Genomic DNA, 12,484 nt, shown 5'->3' on the forward strand with positions numbered 1-12,484 from the left:
TGAATCCAATCGAGAATCTGTGGAAATAACTGAAAACTGCTGTTCACAAATGCTCTCCATCCAACCTCACTGAGCTCGAGCTGTTTTGCAAGGAGGAATGGGGAACAATTCCAGTATCTCGATGTGCAAAACTGATAGAGACATACCCCAAGCGACTTACAGCTGTAATCGCAGCAAAAGGTGGCGCTACAAAGTATTAACTTAAGGGGGCTGAATAATTTTGCAACCCCAAGTTTTCAGTTTTTGATTTGTTAAAAAAGTTTGAAATATCCAATAAATGTCGTTCCACTTCATGATTATGTCCCACTTGTTGTTGATTCTTCACAAAAAAATACAGTTTTATATCTTTATGTTTGAAGCCTGAAATGTGGCAAAAGGTCGCAAAGTTCAAGGGGGCCGAATACTTTCGCAAGGTACTGTATTAAGCAGTGAGTACAGGGGAAAAATAAAGTAGTTATGTAGAACTGACTGTTAAATATGTGGTAATCTTTTGGATTCACTTTCAAAAATTCCTGTTTTAGATTTACAGAACTGCTGAAGACCCTTGACCTTCTAGAATGTCTGAGGGCACACCCACACATGCTTCGTGAGCTTTTTGTGGCTGGTGTCACAAAGCCATTGACATCTGAAGAGCTGTTCCTACCAAACTCTCCCCGGCGGGTACTAACAGCAGGAGACAGGAGGAACTAGTTCTAATCTGCTGGAGGTCTTCCTCTTAGAGATCGATTGTAAGTTCATGATTGCTATTGTCTGAGAAAACATATCATATTTGGATACAACTACATTGTCAATGTATCAATATAGTGATGTTCAGATTAATTGAACCCTGTTTGAAACGGATTGGTCAAATTTACAGGACCCGGGGCACCAGTTACATGTGGAATGGTCCTCCAATTTGTGTCAGGAGCAGAAGAAATACCCCCACTTTCCTTCGACACACAGCCAACATTAGAGTTCCTGCCTGAACACAAGGTCTACCCTGAGGCAAACACTTGCGAGTTGTGATGCGTTTACCCATTCACCAGAATTACGAACAATTCAAGAAGTTCATGGTGGAAGCCATAATTCAAGCCCCAGCATTTGGCTTTACTTAGATCGATAGGTGTCATGCCTTAAGGATAATGGATAACATACATTCTAAAGTGTATTTACCAATTCAACAATGTTATCTCTTTGAGATCATGTCCATTTTTGATGTAGAATATTTTAATACAAAAAGACAATTGAAATGTTAGGTTGATGGATACAATTTAGCTGTTATGCTGTGGGTTCAGTTGAGATGTTTATATGAAATGTGCTTTTCTTTAAAACAGCAAGTTGTGGATTAGATGGGCACCCTCAATATTGTCTTTCACAATTCAGAGACTTAACAGTGCTCAAGGTATTTTGCGAAACTGACTCTGCAGTCAATTTGACTTTGTTCAGCACTTTCATTTGTGTAAAATGTTCTGGGAGGGAAAACCAGGAGCTGAGACAAACCGCTGGTGGGCTTGAACAAACAAGACGAACTGGCAACAGACACAGAAAGTACAGGCATAAATACACAGGGGATAATGGGGAAGATGGGTGACACCTGGAGGGGGTGGAGACCAGGACAGGTGAAACAGATCAAGGCGTGACAGAGTGGTGATGCATTTGTTTTATGATGAAAGTATACATTATTTTTTATTGTGAAAAGCACAGCAAAACATAACAAATAGCATATTAAACACCAGATTGTGGTTCCACAGGTTTTTAAAATAACTACCAGTATTTGGTGGGGAGGGGGTGGAATCGATGAAACAAACATACATATTTGGGGTACTACTGCCCACATCCTGTTTTCAACAGTACAAAACGGAATTTCTTTTTTAGCTGCATTCCTCTCTTTCATCAATTTTCATCAGCAATGACAAAAAAATTAGACACGAGGGCATCCCACACTCATTTTAGATCCGAAGGTGTCTTTATTTTCATATGATCTCACTCATATCACTATCTCCTTTGACATATTCCATGTGTGGCATTTCAACATTGACAGAGAGGGGCACTCGTGTGTGTGTTCTTGGAACTACATACACTACTATCTTGTTTAAATTTCTCACATTTTAGGCATCCAGCTGAGGCCTTGGATGGATCATGTTCCACTGAAATGGGCACAGGGGTATAAGAATAGTCATTTTTAGTGTGGTGACAAAGTAGTTGAACAGGAGAAGAGGATGCGGCTACTTGTGGAGGGAGGGCAGTGGGGGTGGTGGGTTGAACATCTGCAGTGAAGCTGATTGGTTACTCTGTCTCATCACATCTTGACTAAAATAAAGATTTAGAAATGAGTTTGACATTGCCATAGTTCATCAGCTGAAAATACGACATTAACATACTCCCAGAAATAGCAATACATTCAGTATTCACTGAATTAAGTAGCCTACCCATCCCCATCTACAATTGTTTTCATCAATGAAAAAATGATACTATAGCACATTCAATTACATTATTATTGTAGACTAGACTACTCCTGTATCTGTTTGAATGTTAAATGACGAGACAGAGGCATTGATGCGAGTAACCAGTCTTGTTCAGTACATCACAACACATCCGGGTATCTCAAGCACCCAGGTAAAACACAAGAGTTGCAGTAATCAACATTTACCAACAGATGGCATCACTGTGCCATCTGTTGGTAAATGAGTAATGAGTCAATCAAAACTAACAAATTCATATAACGACACTTCCTGACCAAACATCCACAGCATGACGGTATACCCAGTGAATTATTTCAGAATAGGGCAGAATGCTTCAGGAAACAGTGCTTCGACTGGAAAAGTATGCCGGCTCGCAAGGCATTGTTGTCATTTTATAAAAGGTGATGATAAACAGAAATAAGGGAGTACTATCTCATAGTAGTATATGTGAGTTTCTCTTTTAAACAATCCTCTGGCATTGTACACAGCTAATAGCTAACGTTAGCCAAAGCAAGTTAGCTAATCCACGAACGTGCGTGTGCTTGGCCAGTGAGTCATTCCTGTAAAACATTGAGTTGCAAGCTAGCGCGATGACACGCTCTATGAAAGGAGGGAGCTGTGTAAAGACCCTGGGTTTATAAGAGCAGATAGTGACTCTGCCCCTTGAGCATGCTTTTGGGGCACAGTTGATAGACCGCAAAAAGCATGCTCAAGTGGCACAGTCGATATCCGCGCTTATAAACCCAGGGTTGTTACAATATAATACATAATTAATTAGAGACTGGTTTGCAAAAAGAGGTGTTTTCCTCTGACTGGGATCCAGATCGTCTTCCCGGATTCAAACAATAACAAATAGGAGCAACACAGACAGAGCCCGCTACTTTTTGCAGGAAGTGGTGAAACCGGCTCATGACACAAAACATAACTTACAGAAACAGAAACTTAAATACATGTGGGTTATAGACCACACATTTGAAGAAATGAAAGTTGGTCAGGGTTTCTCAATTCGAAAGTAGGGCTTGTCACATGGTTCGGTTTGAAGTTTTGACTGAAAACTTAAGGGCTCATTTGCAGAGAAAGTGAATGTAAAAACAGCAGTGTGACAAACTATCACCAACCAAATCATTTGTGAATCTTTTACATATTACCTTCAGTTCAGGGGCAAAGTGTTGTATGCGTTTGTGTTACTTGGCTTCCTGTCCCATTTTTATTTGTCCCTTCATCACTCATTAGGATGCAATACTGTGTATATTCTGTGTATGCTTTGCACATGTTCAATTTTGTTCTATTGGACAAATACATTTACATTTCAGTCATTTAGCTGACATTATTATCCAGAGTGACTTACAGGAACAACTAGGGTGAAGTGTTTAAATTCACTTTACTTTTTGTCCAGAAATATACAATTATTGTTATTTGATTACATGGGTGGTCAGATTTCTTGAGTGCTCATGCCATCTCTGGGAGAAATATTATTAGATTATTCTAAATCTCAATGATCCTTGTTGGATCGAGAACAGAAGAGAAAACTCCCATTTATTGTGAAACTGCAGAAATCTTCACCCATTAGAGAAGACAGGTTTGTGTCAGAACAGATATATTTGAGACAAGTTCAAGACTTTTAGCTATAAGTCTTGGAAACATGGAGACCACACCTTAGTGTAATGTATTGAAAAGTATACAAACACTTACAAGACCAATACACGTTAGTCAGCAGGAATTGAATCATGCATCATTTACCATGCCAAGAAGTCTATGTGAGTGATAGTCACATCCTGCTGTGATCAATAAACTAAATAAATAGAGAAAGAGAAAGAAAGTAGTTAACGTTCGGGAGGAACGCGTTGAACCAGGTGCAGGTCAAATTGAAGCACTTGGGAGCAGAATATGCCATGAGCAGGGGGTGGAGCTCATCACAAATCAGCTACTACAGTGGAGAGATCTAACAAACCTGAGTCAGATACATACTGTATGTTAACTTTTTATGGCTGGGGGCAGTATTGAGTAGCTTGGATGATTAAGGTGCCCAGATTAAACTGCCTGCTACTCAATCCCAGAAGCTAAAATATGCATATTATTAGTAGTTGTGGATAGAAAACACTCCGAAGCTTCTAAAACTGTTTGAATGATGTCTGTCAGTATAACAGAACTAATATGGCAGGCAAAAACCTGAGAAAAAATCCAACCAGGAAGTGGGAAATCTGAGGTAGGTAGGTTTGCCTATCCAATATACAGTGTCTTTGGGGTCATATTGCACATCCTAAGGCTTTCACTAGATGTCAACAGTCTTTAGAACCTTGTTTGATGCTTCTACTGTGAAGAATGAGGGAAGGAGAGCTCTTTGAGTCAGGTGTCTGGCATGAGCTGATCACGCTCGCTCCCGTGAGAGCGACCTGTGTTCCATCGCATTTCTGAAGACAAAGGAATTCTCCGGTTGAAATATTATTGAATATTTATGTTAAAAACATCCCAAAGATTGATTCTATACATCGTTTGACATGTTTCTACAAACTGTAATGAATTTTTTTGACTTTTCGTCTGACCTCCGCGTCATCAATTTGGATTTTGGAACTAAACACGCGAACAAAAAGGAGGTATTTGGACATAAATTATGGACGTTATCGAACAAAACAAACATTTATTGTGGAACTGGGATACCTGGGAGTGCATTCTGATGAAGATCATCAAAGGTAAGTGAATATTTATAATACTATTTCTGACTTCTGTTGACTCCACAACATGGTGGCTTGTTTGGGCTCTGAGCGCTGTACTCAGATTATAGCATGGTGTGCTTTTTCCGTAAAGTTTTTTGGAGATCTGACACAGCAGTTGCATTAACTTCACTAGGGTATTTGGGACGCTAGACCCACCTCTTCAACAGCCAGTGAAACTGCAGGGTGCCAAATTCAAATGAACAGAAATCCCGTAATTAAAATTCCTCAAACATACAAGTATTTGACACCATTTTAAAGATACACTTGTTGTAAATCCAGCCACAATGTCCCATTTCAAAAAGGCTTTACGATGAAAGCACACCAAACGATTATGTTAGGTCAGAGCCAAGTCTCAGAAAAACACAGCCATTTTTCCAGCCAAAGAGAGGAGTCACAAAAAGCAGAAATAGAGATAAAATGAATCACTAACCTTTGATGATCTTCATCAGATGACACAATACATGTATGTTTTATTCGGTAAAGTTCATATTTATATCCAAAAATCTGACACAAGTAATTTTTCCAACAATTGTTTACAGACAGATTATTTCACTTATAATTCCCTGTATCACAATTCCAGTGGGTCAGAAGTTTACATACACTAAATTGACTGTGCCTTTAAACAGCTTGGAAAATTCCAGAAAATTATGTCATGGCTTTAGAAGCTTCTGTTAGGCTAATTTACATAATTTGAGTCAATTGGAGGTGTACAATAATACGCAAGTATAAACACCATGGGACCACGCAGCTATCATACCGCTTAGGAAGGAGACGCGTTCTGTCTCCTAGGGATGAACGCACTTTGGTGCGAAAAGTGCAAATCAATCCCAGAACAACAGCAAAGGGCCTTGTAAAGATGCTGGAGGAAACTGGTACAAAATTATCTATATCCACAGTGAAACGAGTCCTATATCGACATAACTTGAAAGGCCGCTCAGCAAGGAAGAAGCCACTGCTCCAAAACCGGCATAAAAAAGCCAGACTACGGTTTGCAACGGCACATGGGGACAAAGATCGTACTTTTTGGAGAAATGTCCTGTGGTCTGATGAAACAAATAGAACTGTTTGGCCATAATGACCATCATTATGTTTGAAGGAAAAAGGGGGAGGCTTGCAAGCTGAAGAACACCATCCCAACCTTGAAGCACGGGGGTGGCAGCATCATGTTGTGGGGGTGCTTTGCTGCAGGAGGTACTGGTGCATTTCACAAAATAGATGGCATCATGAGGGAGGAAAATTATGTGGATATATTGAAGCAACATCTTAAGACATCAGTCAGGATGTTAAAGCTTGGTCGCAAATGCGTCTTCCAAATGAACAATGACCCCAAGCATACTTCCAAAGTTGTGGCAAAATGGCTTATGGACAACAAAGACAAGGTATTGGAGTGTCCATCACAAAGCCCTTACCTCCTATAGAAAAATTGTGGGCAGAACTGAAAAAGTGTGTGCGAGCAAGGAGGCCTACAAACCTGACTCAGTTACACCAGCTCTGTCAGGAGGAATGGGCCAAAATTCACCCAATTTATTGTGGGAAGCTTGTGGAAGGCTACCTGAAACATTTGACCCAAGTTTAAACAATTTAAAGGCAATGCTACCAAATACTAATTGAGTGTATGTAAACTTCTGACCCACTGGGAATGTGATGAAAGAAATAAAAGCTGAAATAAATCATTCAACTATTATTCTGACATTTCACATTCTTAAAATAAAGTGGTGATCCTAACTAACCTAAGACGGGTAATTTTTACTAGGATTAAATGTCAGGAATGGTGAAAAACTGATTTTAAATATATTTGGCTAAGGTGTTTGTAAACTCCCGACTTCAATTGTATGTCTGTATTTCATTTTCAATAAATTGTAATAAATGTCTAAAAACATGTTTTCACTTTGTCATTATGGGGTATTGTGGATAGATATAATATATTGAATCAATTTTGAATTCAGGCTGTAACACAGCAAAATCTGAATCAGTCAAGGTTCACTAGACTTATTACTGTGTTTCCTGTCTGGATGATGAACAAATCAAAATCAAATCAAATGTATTTGTCACATACACATGGTCCACAGCTGTCAGCTTCAAGGCACAAGGCAAAAAGCCTATAGGCGGCTTTGTTTCCATACATGGGCATAACCATGCTCAGGGAGACGGGTATGCAGACCACTTGCAAAAATAGTTACAAAAAACAGATTTAAGTTGACACAGAAGGCAGACCACAACCAGATGCTGCAAACAGTGATTGTGTCAATATGAGGCAGAGATGTTGAGAACTTACTTGTTGTGAGTACGTTTTCATGGAAGCTTTTATTAACTTTCTGAGAACGAATATGATAGGTTATTTGAAAGTAATTCAATAATGTCCTGTGAAAATGTTTCAAAAATACTTTTAATAACACTGCTAGCTTCGGTTAATGGTTTTGAACTCCAATCAAAAATAGGACACATGGAAAATAGTTTGGTTATGCATTGTTCACTCAAAAAAAATGTATATAAAGTTTTCTTAATGTTCTGAGAACATGACTTTAAATAGAGCCATGAGTAAAACCTGCCAAAACCGTGATGCCTAAGTACTGAAATTCTAACAGAAGAACTTTCTTAACATTCTCTGAACGTTCTGAGACATTATTTTAAATAGAACCACGATGAAATGTGTAGGAAATGTTATGCTGAAGTACTGAAATTCTAACAGAAGAACTTTCTTAACATTCTCTGAACGTTCTGAGACATTATTTTAAATAGAACCACGATGAAATGTGTAGGAAATGTTATGCTGAAGTACTGAAATTCCCACAGAAGAACGTTGTTTCTTAACTTTCTTGTAACAATCTGAGAACATTACTTTAAAGGTGCACTATGCAAAAAGGCAGAAAATAATGTTAATTTGACATTTATTTTGAAATTATGAAGGTTTTGCAGAACACCAAGCAGTGAAAAAAGTTAATGAATTTGAATTACAGGATGTAAAACCACAAACGAATATGAAAATGCAAAACATTACCACGTTCTATAAATGGTCTGTGTTCGGCAAACGGAACACTGTATTCAAACCACACCTCTAAATGATAACAGATAAATGCTGTAACTCGACACACCCTATATCATTTCACCTCCTCCAGCTCCAAGTCAAAATGCACCTTATTGTACCCATCCTCGTGAGCGTGCTTCTTCCCAAAGGTAAGAGGACTATTTAGGTTATAGCCTACGGTTATTAGTCTATTATCTCATCTCCTTGATCATTTATAAAAAATAATTTAAAATAATCGGATGCTGTAACTTTTCACCTTCTCAGCATATTCACTCAAATGCTTTGAGTGCATACCAGGAGAATCAGAAGCATGCACCAACAAGCAGACTGACTGTCTTAATCCAGCCCAATGTGGAAGCTCGCGGATCATATCCTATGCGGGTAAATTAATGGCGGGTTAATTTAGGTCATACATTTGAGCCTAACGATAAAACAAATATTTAGGTTACATTTTTAACGTTTTTTAACCTGTATGTTTTTTTGCTTGCCTCGACCTCTTCTTTCCATTTCCAGGTGATATAAAATTATTGGATATGAACGCGAAGTCTTGCGCGGTGTCTGCTGAGTGTCTCAGTGCATCAGTGAACTTCGGAATCGCGCGCACAACGATCGCCAGGAAATGCTGCAATACGGACCTCTGCAACTCCCAAAGCGTCCCTGGTAACTATCTCAATGAGAATTATATGCTCTTAGTTTATAATAAATGCTACTATTAAAACCTTTAAATTTAATAGCATGTTGAAAGGCTGAATTGAAATGAATCATTTTAATTGATAGTTCCATGAGGAAAGTTTGAGTTGATCAACTAGAGTATGTCAATTATTAAATTGGTACGTCTCCCTAAAATGAAATACAACCAACCGATGTATTTAGCGTAATTATTTAACGGCTGCCACGTGTTTTCAACATAGAGGAAGATTAATAATTTAAATAGGCTCCGTGGCGATTTTAGCATGCACATCTTGGTGGGGCAAGCAGTCACTACACAACAACTCCAAACAATACATTAATTGCACTATAAGGGTGACCACAAACTGTTAGGTCTACATAAAGCCAGCGGAGCCTTGTCTGGCAGGGAAACAGTCCATCAGCCTCATTTAATGCCTTTAAAAAAAACATAGTTAATAAAGCTGACTTGCTTAAACAAATGTGATTCCTACTGACAATTGAGATGTACAAACTATGGCATAAGGGGTCGACAAGCAGATAATTTAGATTAAGACATTAATGAGCGAGCCAGGACTGACATAGTCAATATAACTAGTTGTTCAGTACTTTTGAAATGTACAGGGACAGAATTCAGAACATGGGCCATTCTTACAGTGTTTTACCTGTACACCAAGTCAGCACCATATGATAAATAAAGGGGGCATGTAAGCAGACACAATTTCTCTTAATTATTTCTCTTCATATGACATATGGCAAGGATTTTGAAAGTAAGATGATGACATGATCAGTCCAATCAAAGGTACTGTACATATAACATGATTTGACATCATTTTTTTCTGTGGCCAATGACCTTGAACCTTATTGGAAGGGCACTACTAATGTAATTCTATGGCAGGAGCCAAAGGGCTTCAATTTTCTATGTCTACCCTTACTACTTGGCCGTGACATAGTGTCCCCATGAGTGACAGAACACTGAGCCAATCATTGCTGGCTTGCCCCACCACCATAGAAAGCACTGATCTAGGCTGAAACACCTGCATTTTGGAGCTGATTTACTAAAGAAAACAAAAACGAGATCATGTTTGTAGGTGGCTTTATTAACTTAATGATATATATATATTTTTTTACATTGTTTGCAAATTGATATGTTACTCGTATTAATGCCAAAATAACATGCAACTTCTTTTTTTTTACAAATGTATTTCCTACTTTGCTTTTTTGCAAAAAATGTGGGGCTCAAATTTATTTTCTGAATAACAGGTCGCAACTGAATAGGCTATTATAAGGAATAGAATTAATCTATTTTGATTTTGGTTTGTGGTGAGCTGGGAGTGAAAAGTGCAATCACCTATCCTTTAGAGTCCACTAAAGGCCTTCCTAATGGCAAGACATGCTTCACCTGTACCGGAACGGACTGCACGAGCACTCTGAGCTGCTTGGGAGACGAGGACCGCTGCATCTCAACAACAGGTAGTGTTTCAGATAACGTTAACGTTATCTGCACATTTTTTACATTCCTAAAGCCTCTTCCTTTAGTCTCTCAGACTGCTCTCATAGACTAGACATAGTAAACGTAAATCCGGGACACTCAAATTAGTATGACATGTTATGTTTGGTATAGTTACATCAGATAGAAGGTTACGTAAGGCAAAAATGTAAGGAGGGTGGTTGGTTGGAGTGGATGGGTGGGCATATAATGCGAACGTCTAGTAACTCAAAGGTTGCATGTTTGTATCTCATCACCTACAACCTTAGCATTTTAGATACTTAGCAAATACTTAGCATGTTAGCTACCCCTTCCCCCAACCTTTTAGATAACCATAACCGCTAACACTAACCCCTACTGCTAGCTAACGTTAGCATTAGCCACATAGCTAATATTAGCAACAAATATTTTGGAATTAGTAACATATCTTACATTTGGCAATTTGTAACATATCATAGGAATTGTAATTCATAACATATCATACGAAATGGATGATGGATATCCACAAATTAATGCATAAATAAGTATTTTAAATGAGTGTGCACTGCACTGATAAGTTTCCCAATCTCCAAATAAACCTCCAACCGTGGCCTAACTGCAGCAAAAAAATTACTCCATGGCCCAACGTTTTAATTACGACGTGGTGATGTATCTTAGCTGTCAGTGAAACTCCTTAAAAGTGAAACTAACATGTACATTTAGGCATGAATTCCCAATGGTTAAGGATAGGGCTAAACTTAGGTTTATGTAATAATTCTGATTGGTTAAGGTTTGGGAAAGCCTTAAAACAAAAACGAGCACCTTGAACTGGGATTGAACACACGACCCTCAGAGCCGGAGTTTGCGGCTTAAACACTCTATCCCCCATCACAACACCCTAGCAAGCCTACTAGATGGTAATAGGCACTCACGTTGCCCCTAGTGGATGGGATATCTTCACATTTCACCAGGTGCAAATGTAATCTGGTACCTACAGAATCAGCACCTACCGGAGTATTCCATAGGCTGAAAGTTTTATCCAATGTGCACTTATCAGGAGTTGACTGGACTTGGGAAGCATTGAGTCTTGTGAATAGCAATAACATTTTCTTGTGTGTGCTGCTAGTGAACACGGGTGGCGAGAAGATATCAATGAAGGGATGTGCCTCCAAGAGTATCTGTATGGGAGACGTGTCACAAGCACTGGGGTCCGCCATTGGCATGGAGATGAAGTGCTGCGAGGGCAACCTGTGTAACAACGCCCAGAGCATCGGACTGAGCCTCCTGATCCTGGTGACATCCATGGTCTCTGTCACCCTGTTCTACTGAGAGACACCTTGCCTTCACCACCTCCATCGTAACAGGAGCCTCCCTGTCATTGTCCCCCTCCCCCCCATCTCCCCATGCTACTGCCCCAGTCTCCACTATCTACCTGTTGTGTGTATTAATAATGAATGTTATAGAATAGCCCCTTTCACTGGATACTTCCTTGGGGCGTCACATTATGTAGTGTTAACTCAACCCCTTCACCCCCGCTAGCGTAATGCTGCAGCCACCTGTGGAATGCACTATAGCCATTTAATTTTAGGGACAGCTCTCGCAAAAAAATACACACCCACTACAACCCACACCTACTTCCATCCTACAACCCCTACACACACTCACACCCATCCTCTTCTCTCCTCAAGGCCCTGTGAGTCAGTGAGGCGTTTATGTTTGGCGAGGCATTTGCCAATCTAAGCAAGTGTGGTACATTGCTTCAAATCATTGGCATTGTTAGCTTTCACCTGTTTTTAATGTTCTGAATAACATAAAAGGCTATTGAATCCCATTTTTTACCTAGCAGAAATATACTTGAAATTAAAAATGTCACTGGATGTGTACAGTGTTAATGTGTTTGCTTGATGAACAAGATTAATTCTGTAAATTAAAAAAATATGAAAAGTATATGAATTACTGAATAGATGAGCTGACTCTTTATTCTCACAACCTCCTGCTTCCTAGTTCAATGAGGCAAAGAATAAAAAATAAAAAATATCCACAATATTCACTACAAGATTTAGTTGAGGTTTAGTGAATGGTTTGTCCCAAATAGAATGCTTTTCTTTTTTTGAAATATTTAGGACTAGTTTATTACTTGCCACCCATTTTAAAACTGACTGCAGCTCTT

At 39.0% G+C, this 12,484-nt stretch overlaps 1 protein-coding gene and 1 long non-coding RNA gene across 2 annotated transcripts; both read left to right on the plus strand.

Moving 5' to 3' along the window:
* The first annotated feature begins 521 nt into the window (after positions 1-521).
* Positions 522-2,309, plus strand: LOC110510848 (uncharacterized). The gene is made up of 2 exons (XR_005051408.2): positions 522-728; positions 857-2,309. It is a non-coding gene; the product is annotated as an uncharacterized LOC110510848 (long non-coding RNA).
* A 5,058-nt stretch (positions 2,310-7,367) lies between these two features.
* On the plus strand, positions 7,368-12,267 carry LOC110510776 (uncharacterized). The gene is made up of 5 exons (XM_021591999.3): positions 7,368-8,329; positions 8,445-8,561; positions 8,694-8,840; positions 10,209-10,319; positions 11,441-12,267. The coding sequence occupies exons 1-5, from the start codon at positions 8,215-8,217 to the stop codon at positions 11,641-11,643; spliced, it is 693 nt and encodes a 230-aa protein (XP_021447674.3). The 5' UTR covers positions 7,368-8,214; the 3' UTR covers positions 11,644-12,267.
* The last annotated feature ends 217 nt before the right edge of the window (positions 12,268-12,484 follow it).

This window comes from Oncorhynchus mykiss, chromosome 3 (assembly GCF_057628025.1).
Source record: "Oncorhynchus mykiss isolate SJ-2025 chromosome 3, ASM5762802v1, whole genome shotgun sequence".
Taxonomy (NCBI): domain Eukaryota; kingdom Metazoa; phylum Chordata; class Actinopteri; order Salmoniformes; family Salmonidae; genus Oncorhynchus; species Oncorhynchus mykiss.

Bases quoted from the DNA above. Each gene is read 5' to 3' on its own strand.
- LOC110510776 (XM_021591999.3), top strand. From the start codon at position 8,215: ATGATAACAGATAAATGCTGTAACTCGACACACCCTATATCATTTCAC. The intron at 8,330-8,444 runs GTAAGAGGACTA...TCACCTTCTCAG, and splicing joins GAGCGTGCTTCTTCCCAAAG to CATATTCACTCAAATGCTTT. The intron at 8,841-10,208 runs GTAACTATCTCA...CCTATCCTTTAG, and splicing joins CAACTCCCAAAGCGTCCCTG to AGTCCACTAAAGGCCTTCCT.